At 39.3% G+C, this 27,614-nt stretch overlaps 1 protein-coding gene across 4 annotated transcripts in view; it reads left to right on the forward strand.

Moving 5' to 3' along the window:
* The window catches only part of GGCT (gamma-glutamylcyclotransferase), a 67,875-nt gene extending 41,606 nt beyond the window's left edge, over window positions 1–26,269 (forward strand). The window contains exons 3-10 of one of the 4 annotated variants that reach the window (XM_059933662.1): window positions 11,674–11,743; window positions 15,871–15,972; window positions 16,938–17,130; window positions 18,335–18,506; window positions 22,351–22,389; window positions 22,468–22,613; window positions 23,562–23,697; window positions 25,129–26,269. In XM_059933662.1, the coding sequence (XP_059789645.1) occupies window positions 18,366–18,506; window positions 22,351–22,389; window positions 22,468–22,613; window positions 23,562–23,697; window positions 25,129–25,272 (606 nt within the window). In that variant the 5' untranslated portion in view covers window positions 11,674–11,743; window positions 15,871–15,972; window positions 16,938–17,130; window positions 18,335–18,365 and the 3' untranslated portion in view covers window positions 25,273–26,269. The other 3 variants (XM_059933661.1, XM_059933659.1, XM_059933660.1) reach the window with 3 other exon arrangements.
* Window positions 26,270–27,614: the final 1,345 nt, after the last annotated feature.

The raw sequence follows: 27,614 nt of genomic DNA on the forward strand, positions 1-27,614 counted from the left end.
TGAAATGAGTCAGAAAAAGAAATGTACTGAGGATGCCAGGACGTCAGCCTTGGAAAGGTCATATCAAGTATATTTAACCACAAGTAATACTCTTAAACTCTAGGGTATATACTCATGGGTTTATGATTCCCAGTGTGAAGTCACTAAGGATTCTACAACCTGGACATCCAGTCCCACTGGAGGTGTATAAACCTAAGGCTCAGTAAAAAGCTTTAGAAGCACAGAGCTCTGAAAGTGGGTAGCTACTCAAGTTCCCATATAAGACTTTTAGATTAAGATTTGTGATTAGGATATAACAGTTTAACACTTGCCTCCTTTTATTACTTCTTTCCTTTGTATGGGTCAAGGTATTAGATTGTAAAATAACTGCCATAGTTGTTTTTGCTTTTCTCTCAGCTGTCTTCTTTCCCATAAACTCTTTGAACTCCCTTGTTTACCTCTCTCAAACAATTGTAATGGCTGCCAATTTTTCCAACAAGTGGTTTTACCATCTGTCTTTAGACTCCTCTAATAAGACCTGCTAACATATATCTATATGTCTTCACTGAACCTAGGCCCCCAACCATTAGCTGCTGTTCCTAAAATGTACAAAGGCTTCAAAGGAATCCAAGGAATATGAGGGATAAAGAGACATGAGACTAATTCTCCTGATTAGGTTTAGGCCGACTAGGAAACTGGATACAAATGGTTCCACATTTTTAAATTATATTTAATTTAAATTATATTTAATTTAAATTATATTTAATTTTATTATAAAATATAATTTCTTGAGCACTTCCAATATGTGTTTAAATATTACTATAAACTGTTATCTCAAACCAACATCTAGTGAATGATACCACATCAAGAAGACACAAAATTCTTCGTGGTCAACCATGGTCTTGGATCTGAATTTGACCACAAAAAGGGAGTAAGTATTTATAATAAGTCCTAGCTCAACTATGGTGTAGATACCAAAGGAAGGACATCAGCAGGAAATATGAAAGGTGAACATACCACCTTCCTACTCCACAGCTGAGTCACAAGATTTCTTGGAAAAATGATGAATAACTAAAATTACCTTCCCTGATAATAATGCAGTCTGCTTGGGTGCAAATTGCCCTCTTGATAGCTTTTAGCCAATCAGCACACGCAAGGACAAAACAAAACAAGAAGTTTTGTCATTGCTCCCCTGACTGAGAGTGTTCCCTCCATAAACCCTGTTTTGCCTATTGGATGGCAATCTGTATACAACTAATCTCCCTTATAGATGAGTAAATGTCAGCTGTGCTTTAAATTAATGTCTCTGAGATGTTCTTTAACAAGGGTGATGTCAACATCCAAGATAGGGAATAAAAGCAGGGAAGTTAGTCTGGAAAGGAGTTAATGTTTGGAACATGCCGAGTTTGTGGTACTTGTAAAGGACATACAGGTGATAAGCAATTAATTAAAAGGAAAGATGGAGGCTGAAGCAGAAATTAGAGGTGATTAACACAGATGTGGTATGGACGATTTTGTAATAGATTACCCAGTAATGCATAATGTTAAAATGGTGAATCACCACTGTCTGAGAGGAAGAAATTTTCTTCTATCCTTCTAGGTTCTTCTGGTTGGTCTAAGAATTAAATTGACATGAGACAGATTAACAGGAGAAAATCAAACAAAAGTTTAATAACATGTATACATGGGAGAGCCCAGGAAAACTGAATAACTCTCGTAAATGACTGAAACCCTCACCTTAAATACCACTTTTAGCTAAAGACAAAAGAAGATGTTGGGGGTTGTTGTTTCGGACCTCAAAGGAGAAGAAGGCAATTTACGTGAAGACGGAAAAGCAAGTGTTTGGTAAACAAATGTTTGCTGGGCCACAGAGAGACAACGGGACACAGAGAGAAATTCTAACAAACAGACTTTGCTAGCTTCCTCCCTGTCTATACACCTAGTTCACACTATAGTTATCTATGGTGATAGTTCCTTTCCTGGAACAGGTCCTCTGTCTACATTCTTTAGGCAGTTAGGGGGCCGGCCAAAGGTTCTTCATGAGTCTTTTGGGCCTTGATTATTTTCATCTTGAAATAATCCACATGCCAAAGAAATACTTTGGGGTGGCAAATTTTGCTCTCCTACACCAACAAATTAACTACGCCACCATCTGAGGGATGTGTGAAGAAGAGGAGCAGGCAAAGAAGATGGACTGAGCCATGCAATGAAATTAAAGAGGAGCAAAGAAATTTATTCGATCACATACGAAGTGCCATTGCTTTTAAGACATCTCTATTTCAGAAATGTTGAGAATTGAGCATCTTAGCACTGATGAAATACAGCAGAATGTGGGCTGAAAAGGAGGCATTGGATTTGGAAGTTAGGGAGTCATTGGTTAATCCATTTCACTAAGTTGGTAAGTGCAGAACTGGATGGCTGTGAGTTGGAGCAAATGGGAGTGTGGAAGTAGGAACTATTTGCTGACCACTACTTTACAAATGGGAAGATGTGAGGAAGCTTGAATGAGGCAGGACACAAAGGAAGGTAATTTTTGTGTGAAGAAGAACTGAGCCTCTTTGACAGCTAAGAAGCAGCTGATGGAGAGGTAGAGATCAAAGGTCCATGTGGGGCAGGTTAAAGTAGATTAGTGGAGAGGGGTACAGCTATGGAGTCAGTCGGGGCTGGGTTTAAGCAGTCACTTTTCTACTTACTAGTTATCTGACACTGGACATCTCAATTAGACCTTCTGAGCCTTGGTCTACTCATTTGTAACAGCAGGATAATCATTCCCCTACTTCATGGAGTTGTTGTATGTCTTAACTGAGATTATCCACTTAATGAAGTGTTTGGCACAGTGGCCAGGATGTATTAAATGCTCAATAAATGAGATCTACTATTAAGAGATTAAGAAAGAACATAATTGGGCTTCCCTGGTGGCGCAGTGGTTGAGAATCTGCCTGCCAATGCAAGGGACACGGGTTCGAACCCTGGTCTGGGAAGATCCCACATGCCGCGGAGCAACTGGGCCCGTGAGCCACAACTACTGAGCCTGCGCGTCTGGAGCCTGTGCTCCGCAACAAGAGAGGCCGCGATAGTGAGAGGCCCGCACACTGCGATGAAGAGTGGCCCCCACTTGCCGCAACTAGAGAAAGCCCTCGCACAGAAACAAAGACCCAACACAGCCATAAATAAATAAAAATAAATTAAAAAAAAAAAAAACAAGAAAGAACATAATTGATTAGCCAAATGCAGGTGGGAAAGGATGGAATCAAGTTCATAGGTGGAGGAATTAGCCCTGAAAAGGAGGAGGGATCCCTATGTGGTGGTACTAAAAGATGTCCATAAATTCTTTGATCCTCTTTCCTTCAAAAAATGGACCCTAATTACCCTCCCCTTGAGTGTAGGTAGTACTTGGTGAATCACCTCTAACTAATAGAATGTGGTGGGAGTGACAGTATGCAACTTTGAGAGTAAGTTATAAAAGGCGTTGTGACCTCCATACTTGTTCTTTGGATTACTCAATCTGGGGGAAGCCAGCTGATATTTCATGAGAACATGCAAGCATTTCAGTGGAGAGACCCATGTGGTAAGGGATTCAGGCCTTCTGCCAACAGCCAGGTGAGTGATCCATCTTGGAAGTTGGTCTTCTAGCCCCAGTTAAGCTTTCACATGAGTGTAGCCCGAGCTAACATCTTAACTGCAACCTCATGAAGGACCCTGAGCCAGGCTCTTCCAATTAAGCTACTTCAAAATTCCTGACTCATGGGCCCTCTGAGATAATAAGCGTACTTTTAAGCTACTAAATCTAAGGATGATTTGTTACACAGCAATAGAAAATGAACACTCCCTCTTTCTCTGAGACAGAAGGAAAGTGGAGAATGATAGGTGAGGACAGGCATGATATGGAAAGGAGAAAAGGTAGGTGCCTGATGGTCTCTATTTTCTCTTAAGATTAAAATACAAGACATGTAATTTGCTGACCATGAGGTAGCTTGATGAGACTGGCAGAAGAGACAGGCAGAAAATAGGCAAGGGAATCTACTAGGATCACAAGTAAGATTAATGATTCCCTTTCATGCCTCTCATTTTATGCCAGATGCAACCACAGAAATCACACTTGATATTGGAACTAGATCAGCCTCCATGCACTGAGCCTTCATCTCAAGTGTGAAATTCAGAGGCATCGCAGCCTGTCTGAGCCAGCCCCAGAGACTGCCTGTGTGGGCAAACTGCTGATGAGTGAGTTCAGGGCTGAGGATGGCTCAGGCTCATCTTGGGAAAGTACTCCCTGCTGTCAAGAATGATTAGCCACAGCTATATAGAGCCTAGCATATTATTTATGAAGAGGGATAGAATATCAGAGGGAAATATTATAATAGAAAAATCGACAGGCCTTATGGATTCTGCCACAAGCATATTGCAGTGAAGGGAAAGCCCTACAGTCTTTTAAATACCTCATTTGTATTATTCTTTCATCCTTGGTCCGTTTTCCCTCCACCCTTCCTCTCTGGTTATTAACAAGGGAGCCCTGGGAATTCTCCTGATTTAGCCAGCTATCAATCTTGATCACAGAACAAGGTGGAGCTCCAGCACATAGAAGAGGCCAGGTTAAGGCTGCCCTCTCCCAGTTATACCACCTTATAGCCTTGGTCTCTTTAAACCCTAAAGGCCCACCAGGAATTGAATCACTGTGTCTCCTTACAGAATGACAGTTCCTGCTCTCCTTGGGAGCTTAACTTCGTTTTGTACTGATTCTGTTTGCAAATTGGGAAACTTAAACTGTACTGCAAAACTGGTACCTTTTCTACATTACACAATAGATTCAATTCATTCATTCATCCTTTCACTCAGTTATTCAATTATTTAGCAACTCATTATTGAGTGCCTACTCAATAATGGGACAGGCATGTACTAAGTGTTGGGAATAAAAAGATGAATACTACGTTCTTGAGGAGTAGCAAAATGGCCTGCTGGCACATAGTATCACTCAATAAATTTGTGTTGAATGAATGATAATTCCTGCCCTCTATGGGCATCCTAGTCTAGTAGGGGGAGGGAAGCATGTTAACAAGTAATTACAATGGTTTTAGTGCAATAGTAAAGGAATAATTCCGGTATTATAAATATAGAGGACTGTATCTACCTGGAAGTTAGGGATGGTTTGATAAAGGAAGTAACATTTGTTTGATCTTGAAGAACAAATAAGAGTTTTTCCAGGAAAGGAAAGTAGGAAAAGTCTTTGCATGAAGCCCCAAATTCACAGGTCTTATTTTTAGCAGGATTCTTTTCACTCCAATCTAATCCTAATTTGCTAATATAAATATTAATCAGTGTTTTGCTGGGTTTCAATCTTTTGAGTTTATTTTTGCTCTTGTTCCCTAGGTAGTGATCGGTTGGCAAAGTTAGAGGCAAAACGATTATACAAAAGAGATTATTTTTGACAGAGTGGATGAAATGAATTCAAGGAAAAAAAGATGTATTTTAAGTTTCTTCCTCAGAAATACTTTAATTTATTGTAATTTCTAAGACAGATGGAAGATAGTCTTCCTAAAAATGGTCTCCCTATTACCGCTAAAACCTTCCTCTCTGACACCTGGCTGAGAACCCCGAAAACACGGCTTGTTCTTTGCCAGACCAGTGTTTACTGTTATTTGCTCACTTTGGAGTAGCTTAGGAGCCCATCAGATATTGTACACCAGACTGGCAGAAGGACTTGGAACTGCCAAGTATAATAACCAAATTGGTCATCATCAGTTCACTAGTGATTATATAGAGAGAAAATTTTTAATTACTTGACAGCATGGAAAATCACATTACACCAGGGAGTAGAACTTGCTAAGCCCGCAGATTCCTCCAAATTGGAATTTAGAAAGAACTCTTATTTGCAGCAGAAAACATGAATCAATACTGACACTTCGTAAAATGTGTTAATGACTAAGCTCAAGCATTTTGTCTCAAGAAGCTACTGGCCTAACAACACCTGCCACTGTTACCAATGCTAATTAGATAATTTCCATGAAGTTGTTTAACCTGTTCTATTAAGCCTGTAAACTGCTTTGACAATCTTAAAGGAATGAACAAGGAACAAAGTAAGAAGGATGGGAAATAGAAAGAGCCAAGGAGTCAAATCTTTTTCCAGTTTAACTGAGAATTTTGGATTCTATCACGTTTGCACTCAGCCTTGCCATCAAATTCTTATTTTTCAACAGCTTGCAACCGTTACTGCATTTAATAGAGGCTGATGGTTGATGAGTATTTTTATACATAACTGCAGTTTCAGACTGATTCTCAGGTGTTTAACCAGCAAAGCCATGCAACGCTTCGCTGAGTCAGTTCCATGAGAAAGGGTTATCACCTAACGAGCCAGGCAGTGGTAAACCAGAGCAGTACAAAAATTTAGAATCTTCCCTTTCTAGCTGACATACCACTGCTTGTCTTCAATTTTCTGGATAATTTAGGATTTTATTTAATATGATTTTTCAAGAACTGAACAATCATCCTAAACAAATCAAGGCCAGACTATTATTAACACAGAGCAGCATTTCCCACACTCCCAGTACTATGCTCTCCACTTCAAAGGGGTTCTGTGACAGAGAAGGTTTGGGAAAGTCAGGAGTAAACAGAGCTCACAAGGTTTCTTTACTACAGGCATCCCTCAGATTTCTTTGTGTGGTAGCAGACATCATGGATCTCCAGGAGGAAATATAGAATATAGTGGTTTCCAGGTCATTTGACCACAGAAGCTGTTTTTTTTTTTTTTTTAATCTGTATTGGAGTATAATTGCTTCACAATACTGTGTTAGTTCCTGTTGCACAACAAAGCGAATCAGCCATATGCATACACATGTCCCCATATCCCCTCCCGCTTGAGCCTCCCTCCCATCCTCCCTATCCCACCCCTCTAGGTCATCGCAAAGCACCGAGCCAATCTCCCTGTGCTATGCTGCTGCTTCCCACCAGCCAACTATTTTACATCCGGTAGTGTATATATGTCGATGCTACTCTCACCAGAAGCTGTTTTTGAATGCAAGACCATCTGATAGGGTTGATGTCCCACAGAGCACACTTTGGGAAATATTGCTGTTCAAGTCTACTTGTTATTCTCGAACACTCCACATTGTTAATAGAGCACTGGACACGCTAAGAAGGATACTCCAGTGAAGGGGCAGCATATTAGTAATGACTGACTTTCCCTTCCCACAGCATCCACTGACTACCTACTAGGGGCAAGGGTTCTGGCACCATCCCTTTCAAAATAGTAAGGGCCTTGCATTCCTTGAGTGCAGTGCACATGGGAATGGGAGTGACCTGTTAGGGAGACATGTCAAATCCTTTAACCTCTTCACCCCCACTTCAAATCAAAGGAATTTGATGTCCAAATTACCTACCAATATTCTGCAGTTACCTCTCACAACCACTAATTAGAAACCCTTGAAAATAAAGTTTTTATTTTTCTATATTTTCTATTGAGGTGAAATTCACATAACATAAAATTAACCATTCAAAATGAACATTTCAGTGGCGTGTAATATCCAGTGCATTCACAATGTTGTGCAACCAGCTCTTTCTAGTTACAAGACAGTTCCAAAATAAAACCTCATACCCATTAAGTTACTCCCCATTCCCCTCTCCCCTCAGCCCTGGTAACCACCAATCACCTTTCTGTTTCTATGGACTTAGCTATTTCATATAAATGGAATCATACAATATGTGACCTTTTATATCTGGCTTCTTTCAATTACCATAATGTTTTTTAAGATTTACCCACATTGTTGCATGTGGATGTAGCATCTACATCATTCCTTTTTTTTTTTAATACATCTTTAATGGAGTATAATTGCTTCACAATACTGTTAGTTCCTGTTGCACAAAAAAGCGAATCAGCCATATGCATACATATATCCCCATATCCCTTCCCTCTTGAGCCTCCCTCCCACCCTCCCTACCCCACCTCTCTAGGTCATCGCAAATCACCGAGATGATCTCCCTGTGCTATGCTGCTGCTTCCCACTAGCTATCTATTTTACATTTGGTAATGCCTGAATGATTTCCTACTGTATGGATATATCACCATGTGTTTATCCATTTATCCCTTGATGGACTTTGGGTTGTTTCCACCTTTTGACTATTGTGAATAGTACTGCTATGAACGTTCATGTAGAAGTATTTGAATACCTGTTTTCAATTCATTTGGGTATGTACCCTGGAGTGGAATTGTTGGGTCATGGAAATAAAATTTTGCTACTGCAATTTTGTGGCACCATAAGGCAAATCAAACAGTTCATATGATTTAGCTAGCTTGAGACATAGTTTTTAATGCATTGAGAAAACATGCATATAAAATGCACTACCCACAGGAAGCTTAGAGAATGACTTACTGAAGCAAGTTTCTTCTCTATACACGAAACATACCTATTTCTCCCATGAATACCGTTCATTTCCAGTGAGCCATTTGAGTTTCTGTTACTCAGCTGTATAGAGTGTCTGTTGTCTTCTCAGCCAATAAGCGTTTAACAAAGACAATAAGTAGAGATGCCTTTTGGTAGCTCTATTATTGGGATTTGTGGTACCCATGTGAAAGCAGAAATAATAAAGAAGAAAAAAGGTTGACACCAGCACTAGATCAGCTCTTCTGGAAAGATTTTGAAATATCCAGAGTTGTATTATAGTCAGGTAAACCAGCTTCACTTGCATATAGGTCTCTGAGAAGAGTTAATTATCAATTAAATATTGTTGAATAGACTGAAAACGTGAAATCCAAGAACATTAATGGAGCAGAGAACCCAAGCATAGTTCTCACTTTCCAAAAATGTTTCCAAATGCTTAACCTAGGCCTCATTCCAGAGTCAGTCTTCTTATGGGGACATTAAGAAAAGCTGGGCTCTCATCTAATTACTGTGCATGGTATTAAGAGTTTTCTGAGTTTAAATTTCTTTCTAGGAAGAAAAGAATGAGGTCTATCACCAAGAGAAACATTGGGATTTTCATTTAAGTAAATCTACATTCTAAAATGTTATTACTTAGATTACTCCTATTATTAACAGTAAAAACATGCAGCAAAATTTTTTTTTACATTTTAATTTCAGCTGAATTTAAAGTGTTAGAAATAACATGGACATATATGCTGAGAAAATGAATATATTATGATGCAGTTTGTCAGACTTTAACATTAACAGTAGTAAATCTTGAGAATGGTTCCTCTGGATCTAATATACCTGTGGTAAATAACATGGAGATAGCTGAATCGCTGTATATTTCCAGGACCTTCTGTAACTGATTTAAGGTTGGCAGTAGGATCTAACAGATCATTATCCTAGAACATACGTGAGACCTTCTTCAATGCCAGATTAGGGAAATATTCTTGTTCTTGTATCCACTGACATCTCAAAGAGCAAAGAGAGAACATCCAGATAGGCACCATAAGATTCTGCAGCTTTGGGGCCTTCAGAATGAGATCATATCCTTCCATAGAGCAAGGTTGAGTTGATCTGGCCTAATTATCTGATTGATGTGTTGAGAGGTAGGCCAACTTGGAAATGTATTTGCTGCATCAATTTTCTCTTTAGGCAATTTATTTAGTCATTACCCTCTTTTTATCCGTGTGACATGAGATCTCTAGATATTGACCTAAAATTCCATAAGATGTGAATTTAATAATATTAATAATATATGTATTTTTACATAATAAAAGAAATATAAGAATACATGCTCAAACATGCAAAAAAAAAAAAAAAAGAATACAGAATGAAAAGATGAAAGCTTTTTGTTCAACTTACTCCCCTCCCAATGCCATTTCCCTTCCCACAGGTAAGCACCGTTAACAGTTTGGTGGATGCCTTTCCAAAGTGTATAGTTATAGATATAAATAGACATAGAGATAGAGATCAAAAGAGACCATTTACCCAAGCACTAAATAATAAACTTTATTGGAACTACTTTTCAGGGTTAATCTCAAAACAAGAATACAGATTAACTATCAAATCTATCAATCAAATCTATCAAATTACTGAGAAATTACTGCCTCCTGGAGTTTTACAATTCTGTTTTTCCCAAAAAAAACATTTTGGGGACTTCCCTGGCGGTCTAGCAGTTAGGACTCTGAGCTTCCACTGCAGGGGGTGAGAGGTCGATCCCTGGTCAGGGAACTAAGATCCCACATGCTGCGAGGTGCAGCCAAAAAGTAAAAAACAAAAAACAAAATGAAAAAACAACCAAAAAAACATTTTGGGTTTAACGTATTCTGACATGTTTCCCTGTCATATGCCAGACCATAAGCTGGGAGGAGACATAAATACTACTATGGTTAATAAAATTTACACAGGATCCTGTATGTTAGAGCATTAGTATAAATTTTAAAATAACTCAGAGCTGAAGTGACTCTCAGTAAATCAAGGAAAGCTGGAAAAAATCAAAGAGAAAAAAAGATTTGGGGGCCTGTGTAAAGGGTAGGGGAGATTTTGACTCTGGTTCAATTAATCAGCAAGTATTTACTATTCATCTCGCTGTAGTAAGCATTGTAGGTATACAGAAATATAAAGTGTGGTCCTCACCTCCAGTGGGTTTACTATCACCTGAGAAATTAGACCAGACAGACAGAATAGAATCAGATAATAAAGGCTTGCACAAGGGCTTGAACTTGATAAAGTGATAAATAGCAGGCAGCCTCTGAAGGTTTCTACTCAAAGGAGTGATACAATAAAAAATCAAAAAAAAAAAATTAAAAGACTATGTCTTTACCCCCTTGCATCCCTTCATTTCCCCTCCATAATTACTGCCCCAGTTCAGGCTTTCATGACCTTGCCTACTGCAGTGAACTTATATCCAGCACTCAGCCATCTCCCCATCCTACTCCCTCCCAGGCCATCCTACACACAGCCACAAGAATGAGTTTCCAAAGGTGCAGGAGAGGGCTCAAAAGTAAAAAAAAGTCTCCCCTTTGACCACCAAATAGTATGAACTTTTGAGTGAAAATTCAAGGCCCTCCCATCAACTATGCTAATCTCCTTCCAGACTTGTCTCCCATTTCCTGATATAAATCCATTGCTCTATTGAAATTGAACTACTCACCACTCCCCAAACCCATGTCTGTGCTGTCTTCATGTGATTCGCACCCTTAACCCATCTCCACAGAAAAGCAGAGTCCAGGAAACTGTTGCAGGGATCCAGGTGTGTGACGATGACACCAGGGCGAGGACGGGGAGCATGGGAATGCAGAGGAAGGCAGAAACGAAGGGAGTAGTAACAGATCTACTGACTGATTGGGTATAGGTTTCAAAGGAGAGCAGAGATCAGTCAGAGGTAACTCATTTTAGGTTTTAGGCAGTGAATAGAATTCTTTCCCAGTAACTGCTTATTCCACATCCTCATAGTTGTTGGAGGTTCATACTTATTTCATACTGCCAGTGTAACCTGGGACCACATATAATTAATAATAATTTCTTGAAGTTTCTTAGTTTTCCTGGGTCTCTTCCATGTATTCGTGTTATTAAACTTTTGTTTGATTTTCTCCTGTTTAAAAAAAATAATGATTTCTCTATACTTTAGGTCAGTAATATATATTTATTTAAAATAATACAGGCAGAGCAAAATACTTTAGCTCCCAAAGGAGCTAGAAGTCTTCAAGATACACTCTAAAATATTGTTGTGGAATTAAATATGCTGCTTTCCCCATAAACCATATGCATTTAATAAGAATTTTTATTTCATTACCAGAGTGGTTTGGAGTACAAGGTGGATGAGATTGCCTTGTGAAAACTGAAGTGAGAAACTCAACTGGATCTTGGTAAGGCTGGAGCCAGGCACTGGAAAGAACTCAGGACTCAGGTTTTTCTATCTCCCTCCTCCCCTTAGGCTGTGGTCTGCTCTCGTCTCTGTCTCTCAGATCACCTTCCTCCTCTTCTCATTCCTTCTGTTGTAAACGTGGCTGAGACCAGCTCAGAGTGTTACAGCTACAGTCTTGGCACCCACAGAGTAACCTAACCCTTTCAGACTCGAGTTCAAATTCTCAGGGAAGAAAAGTATAATGAGCAGGAAAACCAGATCCCTGTGTTCCCAGATCAGTGCTTCCTTCTCTGGAGGGAAAATCTACTCAAAAGACAAATTACCATTGGAAAGTTGTTTGGTGGGCATGGAATCACACCTCCAATCCCTCAGCAGTCCAGTCTTCTCTGCCATAAAAAAGCACACGTATCAGTCCTTTCTACCTTCACTCCCACCACCCTAGTCCAAAGCCACCATCTTGTCAAAACTTCTGGAATAGCTTCTTTACTTGTCTCTTAACTATCATTTTTATCCCTTTGGAACTGATTCTCCACTCAGCATCCAGAATTATCCTATTAAAAAGTAAGTCACATCATATGCCTGCCTAAAACACCCCAATAGCGTTTGATTTCTTAGAATAAAATCCAGACTCCGTATCATGGTCTTCAAGGTGTTACACGAGCTGGCCCTTGCCTACTTCTCCACCTCATCTCCTACCACTCCTTCTCTTATTCCTTCCACTCTAACCAGCTGACCACCTTGATGTTCCTCAGACATGCTAAACTCACACCCGAAGGCTTCTCATTTGGCTTTTATTTTCCTCGTGGAAGAAAATGCATTGATCAATGAACACAGGTATCTGGTTTATCTGCTATAGTTCTCATCTTATATCAAAAAATTGGCTTTCTGATGTATACATCCATCTCTCATGAGTCTGGTTGTGCGAATCTTCTCCCAGAGCCAAGATTAAATTTCTCAGCCCACGGAGCTAAGAGATAGATTCATGACACCCAGTCCCTTTCTGTCCCACTGAAGTTCTACTGCCCCAAATGGCCTTGCCTAAGCAGCCAGCTGCCCTTCCTCAGCAGACACACTGCTTTCTCACCATACACCTCTTCAAACTTGCCATGATGTGCAAATGTTTTGCCTTGAAGTGTTCTTTTAAAAATGATAGCGCTGAAACTGATGGCAACAATGGTATTCAAAGTGGATGAGTGAGTTGGTCCACTGAGGTGTGAAAACAATTAAAATTCTATTTTTATTTTTAATCTGAAATGTTAGAATTTTTATTCATTTATTTATTTATTTATTCTGTGGCCATGCCTTGCAGCTTGCGGGATCTTCGTTCCCCTACCAGGGATTGAACCCAGGCCCTCAGCAGTGAAATCGCAGAGTCCTAACCATTGGGCTGCCAGGGAATTCCCTAGAATTTTTTACTATGCTTTACCTTTACTATATTTAGTAAATATATACTAATATAAGAATTTTATTTTAACACTAGAACACACAGTCAGTCAGATAGCCATCATCTGTCTCTTAAGAGATATGAGGTACCCTGGGGGAGGGGTGGGAGTGCCTTCCTGAGAAGTGGTTGACAGTGACACTAGCCCTCCTTCATTCACTTTCTGTGCTCGTGATTTACTGTAATTTGCTTGGTTAAGTGGATTTCCAGAGAACTAACTAATTCTCACAAAGAAGATTTCTGCCAAGAACTGGACTGAAGCTCTTACTAAAATTGCAAGCACAAGAAAAGAAAAAAGAAAGGGACAGAGCTGACATTTCTGACTTCTGGGACAAACTCTTCATCACCTACCTAATGATATAAAAATAATGATGATCTAATATGATTTGACAAGGTTAGCTAGAAAATGGAAATTTATAGGAGGACTATTTGAAATATGGATTTTTATCCACTATTATTTATAATTAACTTTGCCCCACTTGAATGTTTTGCATTGATATGACAGTTAAATAGTTATTTTTAAAATTTCTATTTTATGGATATTATATCATATATATAGTTTTATATATATTGTTATATATATAGAATATGTGCTCAAAAAATTTAATGATACAACCAAAAACTTTAAGTCCACTGGATTAAAAGATGGCATTTAGAAGAAATCTGACCTCATTATCTTTGTTATCAAGTAATTGAATGCTAGTACTATTATTTCATAGTGTCCTTATAGATATGATAGAGATTGTACTTGAAAGCGAGCTATTAATAACCAGTTATATGTAGACCACAAGGGCTTTACAATTTGAGAAATTTGGGAAGCAACACCCAGTGATGACTCTAGAATCAGGTTGCTTAATCTCTGCTTCAGTCATCGCTAACTACAGCCTGGGGCAAGTTATTTAACCTACTGCACATCTGTTTCCTCAACTGTAAAATGAGGATATATTAGTAATTTCTGCATAGGGCCACTTTCAGGATTGAATGAACTAATATATGTAAGAGTTTAGACTGGCATTTAATAAGCACTCAGTGATTGTTAACTAATATTAACCAGGCTTTGGTTAAATTTGTTCTTTTTTTCCTAAGTGTGCTTTGCTTTCTTAAAAAAGTTTTAAAACTTTTCTTAATTTTAAAATTAAAAAAATTTTTTTATTGAAGTATAGTTGATTTACAATGTTGTGTTAGTTTCAGGTGTTCAGCAAAGTGATTCAGTTATACATACATATATATCTATTCTTTTTCAGATTCTTTTCCCTTATAGGTTATTACAAAATATTAAGTATAGTTCTCTGTGCTATACAGTGGCTCCTTGTTGGTTGTCTATTTTGGTTAAATTTGAAAAGACAAAACCCCTTGTTACCTACTGCCTCTTGTTGGCCAACAGGGGTCAGTACATGGCAACCAACATGGGGAAACTAAATAAAATGCTTCACTGGGGTAAGAAAAGATTTTCTGTGTCTGAGGAAACATAAATGTCTAACTTCAGAAAATTTTCACAGAACAGTGTTGAGAAAAATCAGTCACCATAAAATTAAGCAATTAGTGAGAAGTATAGGAAGAGAAAAGAAGTAAAATACCTTAAAAAATAATTAATTAAATAATAAATACATTTTAAATGTTGAAAGCAGTTTAAAACACAGAAGGATGTTTTAAATGGTAGTTCTCCGAAGCAGAGACCTTGGGAATTCATGGTGTAATAGAGGCCTATCTTGTCAAGGAAGGCAACTTGCTTACTGAAATGACCAAATAAGTACGTCAAGTTCTGCCTTAATGTTTAGGGGGCAGGAGAAGGTATGAGCCTTCCTATTTGCAGATTATATAACAACAAAGTTATTATTGAATGCTCAGTATGTCAAGTGCTTTACATATATCACCATTTTTCTTTTTTGAATTTTTAACATGAAAATATTCAAATATATAGAAAAGAATAATAAAACAAGCATCCATATATGCACTCAGTTTAACATTTAACACTTTTCCACATTTTAATTTTTCTGAATTATTTAAAAATATAGGGACTTCCCTTGTGGCACGGTGGTTAAGACTCTGCCTGCTAGTGCAGGGGACACGGGTTCGAGCCCTGGTCCGGGAAGATCCCACGTGCCATGGAGCAACTGACCCCGTGCGCCACAACTACTGAGCCTGTGCCCTAGAGCCCGCGCTCTGCAACAAGAGAGGCCACCACAATGAGAAGCCCGCACACTGCAACGAAGACCCAACGCAGCCAAAAATAAATAAAAATAAAATTAATTTAAAAAAATATATAGATAGCAAACATTTTACCCCTAAATACACAAATATGTGTATCTCAAAGGAGATATTTTTCTACATAAGCACAATGCCATTATCATACCTAATAAAAAAACAACTGTCTAATATCATCTAATGTTTTAGTCTGTATTCAGATTCTCCAATTGCTCACAAAATATCTTTTATATCTGGTTTATTAAATCAGATCCAAGGACAAGCCATTGTATTTGGTTATGATGTTTCTTAGTTTTCTTTTAATCTAAAACAGCCCTCCCTTGGTACTGCTTTATTTCTCTTCTTTTTTCTTTCTTTTCTTTTCTTTCTTTTTTTTTTTTTTTAATGGCACTGAGTTAATTTAAGAAATTGAGCCATTTGTTCTGCAGGATGTCTCACCATTTGTTCTGGATTTTTCTGATTGTCTACTTCTACCCTTGTAGTTCCTGCTTGATTATACTGAGGTTAAAGATTTTTGGAAACAATACTTCTCAAATGATGCTGGTGCTTCATATTGTATCACATCAGGAGACACATAATGTCAGGTTGGTCCATTTTACTGATGATAAGATCGATCTAGGTTAAGGTGGGAAGGGGCCAGATTTCTCCATTGTCATTATGGATTTCCCTGACTACCGGCATGTGTGAATATCTATGTGAATATCCTGTTCCCTATCGCACTTTCACCAATTGGTCTCATTGATGATCCTGGCATGAATCAATTATTCCACTAGGGACTGCAAAATGGTGAATTTCTAATTCTATCCTTCATTTTACATTATTTAGCTGGCATGTTTTTGTAAAGAGAACTGTTTCCTCATCAACTGGGGCCATTTAGTTACCCTGAAATACAGCTGCAACTAGAAAAGCAGGATAAATGGTAATTTTCTTAAATTACCACTTTTCAGAGTAAAGAGTTGGTGTAATAGTCACTGCCAGTAGTATGGGAAAGAAAGTTTCTTAAAACTGTTGTTTTTTTAGATTTGCTTTACACTTTAGTGGAAATGAATTTTATGCTTGACATTTTAAATAAATTGCGGTTATTAATTTGATGCTCAAATTGTTCTAACTTTGGCCAGTGGGCATTCCTTCAAGCTAGCTTCTGTGTTTTCAAAGGACCTCGTTTTTAAATACCTCCTGATTTTCTGTCATATGATGTTCTAAGTGCTCCTATTATTTCTCAGCTCTTGACCCAACTGACATCAGCCATTTCTCCAAGGAGCCCTGGTACCTTTTAGTGGAAAAGTGGTATATAGAGATCAAAATCTGGGTGCCAAGGATAGTCATTACTTCTAGGCCCTGAGTTCATATTAATATTTTCATTTCAAAGTTAACAATATAGAGTTTTTATGTCATTTTTATTATACAATACTTCTATATCTTTACACTGGAGCTTCTGCACCTAATAACATTAACAAAGTTACTTTTAATACTTACACCAACCCTAGGAGATAGGTGATCATAACTTATGTAATTGTGATCATAACATGTTATAATCTCTATTTTAAAGGAGGAACCAGATCATTGCAGCTCTATTCACAATAGCCAGGACATGGAAGCAACCTAAGTGTCCATCGACAGATGAATCGATAAAGAAGATGTGGCACATACATACAGTGAAATATTACTCAGCCATAACAAGAAACGAAATTGAGTTATTTGTAGTGAGGTGGATGGACCTGGAGACTGTCATACAGAGTGAAGTAAGTCAGAAAGAGAAAAACAAATACCGTATGCTAACACATATATATGGAATCCAAAAAAAAAAAAAAAAAAGGTCTTAAGAACCTAGGGGCAGGACCGGAATAAAGACACAGAGTAGAGAATGGACTTGAGGACACGGGGAGTGGGAAGGGTAAGCTGGGACGAAGTGAGTGAGTGGCATGGACATATATACACTACCAAATGTAAAATAGATAGCTAGTGGGAAGCAGCCGCATGGCACAGGGAGATCAGCTGGGTGCTTTGTGACCACCTAGAGGGGTGGGATAGGGAGGGTGGGAGGGAGGGAGATGCAAGAGGGAGGCGATATGGGGATATATGTACACGTATAGCTGATTCACTTTGTTATACAGCAGCAACTAACACAACGTTGTAAAGCAATTATACTCCAAAAAAGATGTTTAAAAAGAAAAAAAAAAAAAAGGAGGAACCAGAGACGAGAAGTGCAGGAGGTTAGGCTTCCAAGTAAACAGCAAGCGTCGTGATTTGAACGCTGCACGCTACTTCCACCAGGGAAGGGAGCCCCTGACACTCAGAGGAGCTTTTCCAGGAAGCCAAGGGTCCTTAGAAAAGGTATCAGGGAGGTGATCAGGACTGGGGGTGCGGGTACCAGCTTGTGGGGGTGAACAGACGTCCCAACTCCAAACGCAGAGAGCGGGACAGGGGCAAGCTGCCGGCTGATGGACCGTGGGGGGCATGGCCAGAGCTACTGTTTCACCTTAAATGGACCAAAAATTCCCTGAAGAGCACACAAAGCCAGTGAACCACGCAGGAGCCACCCAGAGGTAAAAAACATCTGGCCGGGACCGGCGAGTTACTACCGACAAATGGGGGCCCTGACCCGCCCCCGCGTAGAGGGAGCCAATCAGAGGGAGCCTTGAACGCGGGGGCGGGACAACAGAGGAGCGGGTCCAATGTGGAATCAGCCCCGGGTCGCCTCAGGGCAGAGTATTGCAAAGTCCAAGCAGCGAGCGGAGAGGAGGCGGTGGGCTGGCCAATCAGAGGGAGCAACTCACAGCGTTGGATACTGGCAGCCAGTCAGAAGAGTGCTCGCAGGTGACTCGCCCGGCCCCAGCTTCCAGCCTTTCCCCTAACCTCTAAGGCTGCGCGGTGCCGCGGTTCCTGGATTGGGGTCATCTGGCACCGCGCTATGCTCCTCGTCCTCTCCTCACTCTCCTGCTACAGATCCCAGGTCCGTGCAGGCGTCCGGTGGGACATGGCGAACTTAGGCGGCGAGGACCTCCGGAGCCAGGAAGGGGAGAGTTTTCTCTACTTCGCCTATGGCAGCAACCTGCTGACGGAGCGGATCCACCTCCGAAACCCCTCGGCCGTGTTCTGCAGCGTGGCCCGCCTGCAGGTCAGTGCTCTCCGCCCGTCCCCTGCGATGGCCTCTGCCCCTTCTGCAGACGAGGGAGCCAGGATTTCGAGAACTCGCTTTCTCTGCGCCGCTCGTTGGCAGCACTGGGCCGGGAATGCAGCTCTTTCTGCTCAAAGTACATCAGGGTTCCTTGCACGACCCCAGGCCGGTCACTCTCGCCCTCAGCCCTGTGCTTGACCCCTGCTGAGCTGTGCTACTCTGGCACCTGTGCCTCCCGGGCTGCGCTGAGGTCTCCCTCCTGACGTTCTCACCAGCTGCTCGTTCTGCCCAGATCCCAGCGCCTCTCCCTTGGCCACTGACTTAGGGGCATCATTACAGAATCCATTCGGTTGGTCCCTCTGAGAAGGCTTCTCTGACCCAAGTCAGGGAATCAGTTGCTTTCTGTTCTGTACCTCCCTTTGCTCCAGGACTTGTCACCTGGTTTTGTAAAAATCCATTTACCTGCCTTTTGCTCCCGATCCGAGAGGTCCTGAAAGCTGGAGCCGTGTCTTATTCACAGTAAGGGCTGTGCTCAGTTAAGTCAAGTGGCTGGATAAACCTTCGCTTGCCTTGGTAAGAATCATTGCTCTTAGTACAGTCCATTTATTCATTTAGTGCGTAGTCTTCCAGCACTTACCTGGAGATACAAAGATGATTGAGTAAAGCTGGCTGCTTTCAGGACCTCCCAGTCTATAGGAGAGACACTCAAACAAGTTATGTACAAAGCCTTTTGACATTGTTGAACCAAACAAACATGGTCTCTGCTATTGTTGTCAGGGTTCTTAGTTGCAAGCAACAGAAGTGGCTGATTCAAGCAGAAAAAGAATGTGTTGAAAGGCCGTTTGAAGAGCTCACAGAATGACCAGGAAGGTAGGACCACAAAGCTGACAAAACAAGCAGGCATAAAAGGGAAGCTGTAAAACAGCCAGTATCACACCAACAGAACCAGCCCAGGAGGCCACTGTTGCATCGCCGCTAAGCTTGGTAAACGTGGACGTTGCATTGTGCATCACCTGCTCCGGACCCTGCCTGCTACTGTCACTACACCTCCAAGTTCCTGAAACCCACATATGGTTGCCACCACCAAGGTGGAGTTTTTGCTGCCCTGGGTCACTAGTTTCTAATTCAAAGCCCTAGGTGGGTGTCCTGATTGGCTAAGTCTTGGCCACGTGCCCATGCCGTGACTTCAAGAAAAGCTGGGAGAATCAACTTCTGGCATTTGAAACTTCAAAAATGGGAGTTGGGCTCTGAACACTGTCTACCCCCAAACTCATAAGGTAGGGAATTCCCCAAACGTGGGAAAGAAGTTCAAATGGTTTATAATTGGAATGCAGCAAAGAGCTATCAAGCAAATGATTATTCCGTCACAGGTATGGTCAGTCTTAAAAGGAGACACGTTATACCTTACTCTCAGTTTTGTTCTGAACTTAAAACTGCTCTAAAAAAAAGTGAAATCTTTTTTTTTTTTAAAGGAGACATTCAAGGTGCTATGGAAGTGTGTGACTTGGGGACCTGACCTAACCGGGATGCTCCGTAAAGCCATTCCTGAAAATGTGACTTTTAAACTGAGACCTGAATGACTGGAGATGGGGGAAGCAAACAGAATGAACAGCAGGGACAAAAGACCTCAGGAAAGAAAAAAGCTGGACCTTCCAGCTAGTGTGGCTGGAATCTAGTGTGTGAGGAGGGTGTAGCATGAAGACTAGAGAGGTCGGGAAGGGCCACATTTTACAGGACCACAGAGGCCAGAGAAGACTTGGGTCTTTATCTTGAGATCAATGAGAAGACCTCTGCCAAATTTAAGCAAATGAAACATCAGATTTACATCTTTGAAAGCTGGTTCTGGTTGCTATGGAAAATGGATTGGAGGGGTGGGGGCAGCAGTGGATGTAGGGAGCCCAGTTAGGAAGCCTTTGCAGCAATCCATACTAAAGATAATGGTACCCTGCAGTGGTAGCAGTGGAGGGTAGATGGGTTTGGGAGATACTTAGGAGTGAGTACTGTTAGGCCTTGGTGATTGATTGTGAAAGGAAGAGGAGATAATGGGGATGACTAAGGTTTTTGACGCAACAGAGTAGATGACGGTGATGTTTGTGAAAAGAAGAGGAGAATTAGTTTGGGAGGGAAAATCAAGCTCAGTTTGGACATGTATTTGGCCCTTAAACAATGCCGGGGTTAGTGGTGCCCACCCTTCACCCAGCCGAAAATCAGAACTGCCATCTCTACCTCAAAAACAAAGGAATTGATACATGACTCACCCAAGGGCAGGAAGCTGAAAAAGTTTGGATAGAATCAGGACTCAGACCCTAGTTCTTTTGATGCCACATATTCTCTATTTTAATCTCTACTTGAACTTTTCCCCATACTTAGTTAATTTGATGATATGTAAAAGGAAAATATAGATGCTATATTTATTGAAAAAAATTCACGTATATGTGGACCTGTGTAGTTCAAACCCGTGTTATTCAAGGGTCTGCTGTACTGAGTTTGAGATGCTTGTTGTATATCCAAGTGAGCAGAAAAATATTAGTGAACATTCATTAAATACTCACTATATTCTAAGCACTTTTGAAGCTCAGAAGAGAGATCTGAGCTGGATTAGAAGACGATTGGAATATTGGATGGTATTTGAAGCCATTGGAGGGGATGAGATTGTCTTGAGCAAATTGCTGAACAGAGAAAAGGGCCTAAACTGAGCCCTCAGAAACTCCAACATTTAAAGACCAGGTAGTGGAGGAGGAGTTGGCAAAGGGAATTGAGGAGATCAAGGAACAGTCTAAAAGAAAGGAGACAGATCAAGACCGGGTGGTTAATGATGTCAGAAGCAGCTGAGAAGTAGAGCAAGACAAGGAATGAAAGTTGTCTGTTGGATTTAACAATAGACAACCAGTTCCTAGTGTGGTTGTAACTTTTATCAGATCTCCTGATGTCCTGTCAGGGATACCTCGTCCTAGAACATCCAGTATACCAATTGAAGGTACTGGTCACTCAAACCGACCTTTTTTGTGAAATTCTGACAGGTTTTTAAGAAAATTAAGGTGACAGAGATAAAATATAAACCTTAGATTTATTATCTAGTCTAACCTTTTTTTTTTTTTTAATCATTAAGGAAGCTAAGCTCTGGAAAGATGGAAAGAAATCTTCTTAGACCAAACAGCCAAATAAGGATTTTTAATCTTCCTGGCTGTGTCCTTTGATTACTCATCTCTGTGAGGGAGGAAACTAAGCTCGAAACCTTGACTCCATTACTTATTAGTTGTGACACCTTAGGCAAGTTGCTTAATCTTTTTAAGCCACAGTTTTTCTTTCTGTTAAATGGGTATAAAAAGTTGTTGACAGGATTAAAAAGAAGTCCATATAAAGCTCATAGCACAGTGTATAGAACCCAGTAATTTTCCAGTAAGTGTTAGCTGCTCTTATGATTATTATAGATATGTTAATACAATTCAGGAATATTAAATTTATAAGTGTACAGATCACCCTCTAATGCCAGCTCCCTTAGGACAAAAAAAATATGCTAATAGGATACACTTACATACGTAAAAGTGGAAAGAATGTTATAACCCTTATGTAGCCATCACCCAGCTTCAACAATTATGTACACTATGATTGTCTCTAAGTTAAAATCTATGTGTATGTAACTGGGCTGGGAAGTAGTTTTCAAAAATAAAGATAGCTGTGTTAAGGCATCAGGATTATGGGATTTATTTTCCTCTTTAAGCCTCTTGTTTATGGTAAGATACGTGTACATATTCAGTATACAGTTCACTTTTAAAGAAAAATATGAAAAATTATAGTCCTTGAGATCTGGGTCCTTGGTTATTTATCTTTGTATTTTTTACAGAAGGAACTCAAAGTTTGTTTTAGTTGCATGGAGTTCAAGGTAAATCTTTTTTTATTTTGAGGAAGGAAATTTTGGTTCACATGGATACTGATCATATCACTTTGGTTTCCTTTGTAGGATTTTAAGCTTGACTTTGGCAATCCCCAAGGCAAAACTAGTGAAACTTGGCATGGAGGTATAGCCACCATTTTTGAAAGTCCTGGCGATGAAGTATGGGGAGTAGTATGGAAAATGAACAAAAGCAATTTAAGTTCTCTAGATAAGTAGGTGACTTCTAATTATAAGTTAAATAATTACTAATTTAGAAAGTGGATCATATGCAAGGATGTGTATATATGTGTTGGTTTTTCAAAACCATATACTATGGACATATTCTTTATACTTTAGAGTTAACCTAAAAGGTATAATGTTCATTCCTAAAAAGAAAAGCCTAGAAGGGTCACACTCTCTGATTGAGATTTGGGGAGACATTTGTAATCTCTTCTATAATTGATGGAAGTCCTTATTTTCATTCTATTTGTTTTTTAATAAAAATATCTTTGTAGTTTCATATTGTGAGAAGGCATGAAGATTTTTGTAATTGTTACATACTTTTATTGATTTCAAAAGCAGCCCAGTTTTTATTAGTCAGTTTTTAAAAAATAATTCTTTAAGGTGGCAGTTGAATCAGTAAAAACAGTAATAATCATTTGTAAAAACTTCAAAACATATTAGAAATGCTTTGATGCTGTTTATAAATAGAACTCAAGAGTTGTGTGGCAGAGCATTTAATGCAAAGAAAGTGGCAGAAAAGAGTAGGATTTGAGAAGAGCAGACAAGCATCTGACATGCTTAATAATTTACTTCACTTGCAAACAGGAATGAGCCATTCTCTCTACTTTTCTCTGGATGTATATTCTCTTGCTGTCAGAACACATAGTCGTTTTTGTAGCCTAGAGAGCAATGTTTCAGGGTTACAAAGCTTGAAATAACTACACTGAAGCATGTTTTTAGATAGGCTAAATATAGAGATCTATTAGAAGCATACCCAGTAATAGTAAGTCTCCAGCTTTCTAATTGAAATGCTAAACTTCCTTTTGATGTGGTGGTACTTCTACTCTATCCCAAAATATACAGGGAGCAAGTACATCCATAAATAGTTAAAAATTTTAATCCGGTAAACTAACTTGGCTAAGTCAAGTATGATTAAAATTTGACTGTTCTGGTTTCAGGCAAGAAGGGGTTAAAAGTGGAATGTATGTCCCAATAGAAGTTAATGCTTCTACTCAAGAAGGAAAAGAAATAACCTGTCGAAGTTATCAGATGACAAATTATGAGCGTGCTCCCCCATCACCCCAGTATAAAAAGGTATCCTTTTAACTAACTACTTACAAGGACTTTTGGTGATTCCTTGTTAATTTTCACTGAGCTAAACTAAAGAATATCTTGTTTGTTTTTTTAAAATATTTATTTATTTATTTATTTATGGCTGTGTTGGGTCTTTGTTTCTGTGCGAGGGCTTTCTCTAGTTGCGGCAAGTGGGGGCCACTCTTCATCGCGGTGTGCGGGCCTCTCACTATCGCGGCCTCTCTTGTTGCGGAGCACAGGCTCCAGACGCACAGGCTCAGTAGTTGTGGCTCACGGGCCTAGTCGCTCCGCGGCATGTGGGATCTTCCCAGACCAGGGCTCGAACCCGTGTCCCCTGCATTGGCAGGCGGATTCTTAACCACTGCGCCACCAGGGAAGCCCGAATATCTTGTTTTTAAAAGGCTTTGTGTGTTTTAAATTCTACATGTACAATTCATTTTAATCAAAATGTTTCTTTAATACAAAAAATGATAGTTATTTACCAAATAACTAAATGTTCAGATTTATTTATAATGATAGAAATATGTCCCTAAAACTCATTTATTAAAAAAAAAAGCTTGTAGAAATGTATTTGAGTCATAATTCTAGACATGTTTTTTTCTTTTTTAAAATAGCATGTATGAGTGTATTTTTTGTAGAGTTATTCTATACCCATGCTTTTGTAATCATTTTTTTCTTCCTCCATAAAACAGTATTTCATGAACACCAAGATTCATTTTTGTAGGTAAAAATTATATTTCCTATTGCTGAAATGTTTTCCATTTCCAGATGGAGGGAAAAATAAGTCACACTGCTTTTCAAAATCAGGGATACCACTCCCTCAAGCACCAGAAAAGAATTCAGGATAGAGAGTCCAACATCCCTTTTCAGAAACCCAAACTTAGGTACTTGTTGGCAGGCCCAATCAGGACATGATACCTGGAGAGGGTGACCCAGTTCCTGGGCCTAATCTGGAATTTTCTAGAAAGGAACCTAGAGGAGTTAAGCCTGGTATGGATCTGGGAAGTACCACTGGACACACTTGCTATTTATTCCCTCACGTCTAATTCAGAGGTAGAGTAGACTCCAGGATTCAACTACAACTGATACCTGTAAACTGGAAATTTTTTTGGAGAATGGTGTTTGTTTCTTAAAAAGTCATGCAAATTCTGTACAATAAGTTTTTCTCATAATATAAAAATATTTTAAATCATATTACTGAGTACAATTGCTCTTCCATAAGAGTGTATCCTGTGGCTTTGAAAACTCCCTGCACATTCATGCTCATTGTGAGAGGAATGACTATCCCTCCATTTTGTTCTAGAATTGTTTATTCTAGAGTTATCTGAAAGCTAATATTTCATACTTTGATACTACAAATAAAGGTGTGGTATACTAAATTAAATTATGTTCCTAACTAAAGGGTTTTTTGTTTATTTTAACCATTTCTAGGTGATTTGCCTGGGTGCAAAAGAGAATGGTTTGCCACTGGAGTATCAAAAGAAGTTAAAGGCAATAGAACCAAATGACTACAAAGGAAAGGTCTCAGAAGAAATTGAAGACATTATCAAAAAGGGGGAAGCAAAAACTCATTAGAACCTAATAGAATATATCTACAGATATTTTCTCTATATGCTAATACATTTTTAACATTTAGAACAGGGATCTGGGATATCTCTCTGTTTAATATATTTTCAACAGTGTTCTGAAGGGATATCTCACTTGGGTGATTCCTTGTTTTCAGGCTATAAAAAGACCAGGATAGGAGTTAGACAATTGAAAAGGGGGCCTTGCGGCATTGGAATGCATGACAAGTAGATGTGAGTATTCCTTCTGTGAACACTTAAAGTTATTTTATTGAGTTGATCTGAAGTGTATTTTTGCTCTGTGATAAAGGGTAGATTTGCAACTTAAGGATGGTGCTGGTAAATGACTCTGCTCTGGGATTTTTTCTTAGCTTACTAAGAGCAAGCAAACTGCAGAGACAATTGATTATAACAACTTCAAAATTTAAAAGATGGCATACTGTTCTTAGAGGAATAAATGTATTTGTAGTTTAACCTATAGTCCCTACTAAAATACTACATTTCATTTTGTTAGAGAGACTCATATCATCACACATACTGGGTCTGGTCTTGGTCTATAGCCAGTCTATACTAAAGGATAATTGCACAGACTCTGGAACCAGACAGCTGAGGATTGACTGTCAGTTCCAGCACTTTCTAGCTGGGAAACTTTGGATTATATGACTGTGCCTCAGCTTCCTTGCCTGCAGACTGAGGACAGCCCAAATATCTATGTCTTAGGATTGTTTTGAGGAGTATATATATATATATAAAAGCTTAGAACAGAGCCTGGCATATAATAAGTATTAGCAATCATTATTGTTCTTACTGAAGAATTAAGTTTGTACAGAGCTATCCTTGGAACAAGATTTTAAAGTAGAAGGGTCAAGATTATGAGGGAAAAGTGTTTCCCGGAAGCTGAAATTTGATTCTTGGCTTACCAAGAAATGGTCACCTTCTTAAATTTATTTACTGAATAAGTGGAAGAAAGAAGAGTCATGAATAAAACAACACTGGTTATCAAAAAATCTCTTATGTCTCTGTGGAATGCAGTGAGCTGGACCTTCAAAACAGGTTATTAGAATGAGAGAGAACAAGCCACAGGAGCATAAAACAAAGATTTGGTTTTTACTCTTGGGAAGAAGGACCAAAGGACTTCTCAGCTACAGCTGCAATTCTGTAGTGAGGCTGAGCCATAGACTACAGGTTTGACCATGTTTCATAGCTGTTACACCTCACTGTTTTCAAGTATACCCTCCAGTATTCCAGTTTTCTCTAGTTATTAACTCCTCCCAAAAAGACCAAGTTTGTCTGTGACCCAGAAGCCAGTTATGGTAATATAGTAAGCAAGGCTCAGTTGTGCTGTAGGTACTAAAAATTGCATATTATTCTAAAATCTGTCTCTCCCACCTAAAATGACAGCTTTCATTAAGGAATTTAAAACATTAACAATAAAATCTTCATGTCTGGCCTTTTAACAAAAATCTGTTAATCATGACTATTTTTTCTGGTTGTTTTCAAGGTAGTACTAGCAAATGTCATATGTAAGGAATTTCCATTTCTACCAGTGATTTTGGCCCTCTAACCACAATACAACCAGCTCCTGGATATACTATAGCAAACATAGTTTTTGAAAAGCATTTCTGGGCTTGAAAGAAAATAAGGAAAATCTTGAACTTGCACCAATCCCTCTCCCACAAAAAGAAAGAAGATAAAGTGAGCTGAAAGGCTAGACAGTAATGGTAAACAAATGGCCCAGATGTCCTTGCCAATAAGAGCCCCAGAATTAGATGACTAAGCCTTGAGCATTCCTGCTGCAGGACAGGAAAACTGAACCTGAGAATTCTGTATGAAACTAGGACCCTTGAAGAGAAATAAAACAGTCCCCAGTTAGTAAGCCAGGTGGCTCCCAGCAGAGATAGATGCAAATCCTCTCTGAAGAAAGTGATCCTAATTCAGGTTCTCAGGTTTTCCACTTAAAATTTTAAAAGATAATAGGAAAATGATACACTATGAATGAGAACAGAAAAAACAAATTTACATCCCTAAGGTTTTAGGATACTGAAATGATCAAAAACAGAATATAAGTATATTTGGAGACTTTGACTTCTGGGAAGATGGAATAGACATACTCTTCCCTATTCCTTTAGTTAAGTACAACTAAAATCCCTGAACATAATACATAAACATAAACAAGCAGAACAGCTAGAGACCTTAGGACCCAAGGCATGACATGGTGCTGAATTCCCTGGATTTCCTTTTGCCTCATGCATCTCAGACTTCTACCTGAAGAAGCCAGCAACCTGAAAGCACCAATGAGCATCAGCAGAGATGAAAAACAAACAAACAACAACAACAAAAAAAACCAAGAAA

Source organism: Balaenoptera ricei, chromosome 9 (assembly GCF_028023285.1).
Source record: "Balaenoptera ricei isolate mBalRic1 chromosome 9, mBalRic1.hap2, whole genome shotgun sequence".
NCBI classification, from domain to species: Eukaryota; Metazoa; Chordata; class Mammalia; order Artiodactyla; family Balaenopteridae; genus Balaenoptera; species Balaenoptera ricei.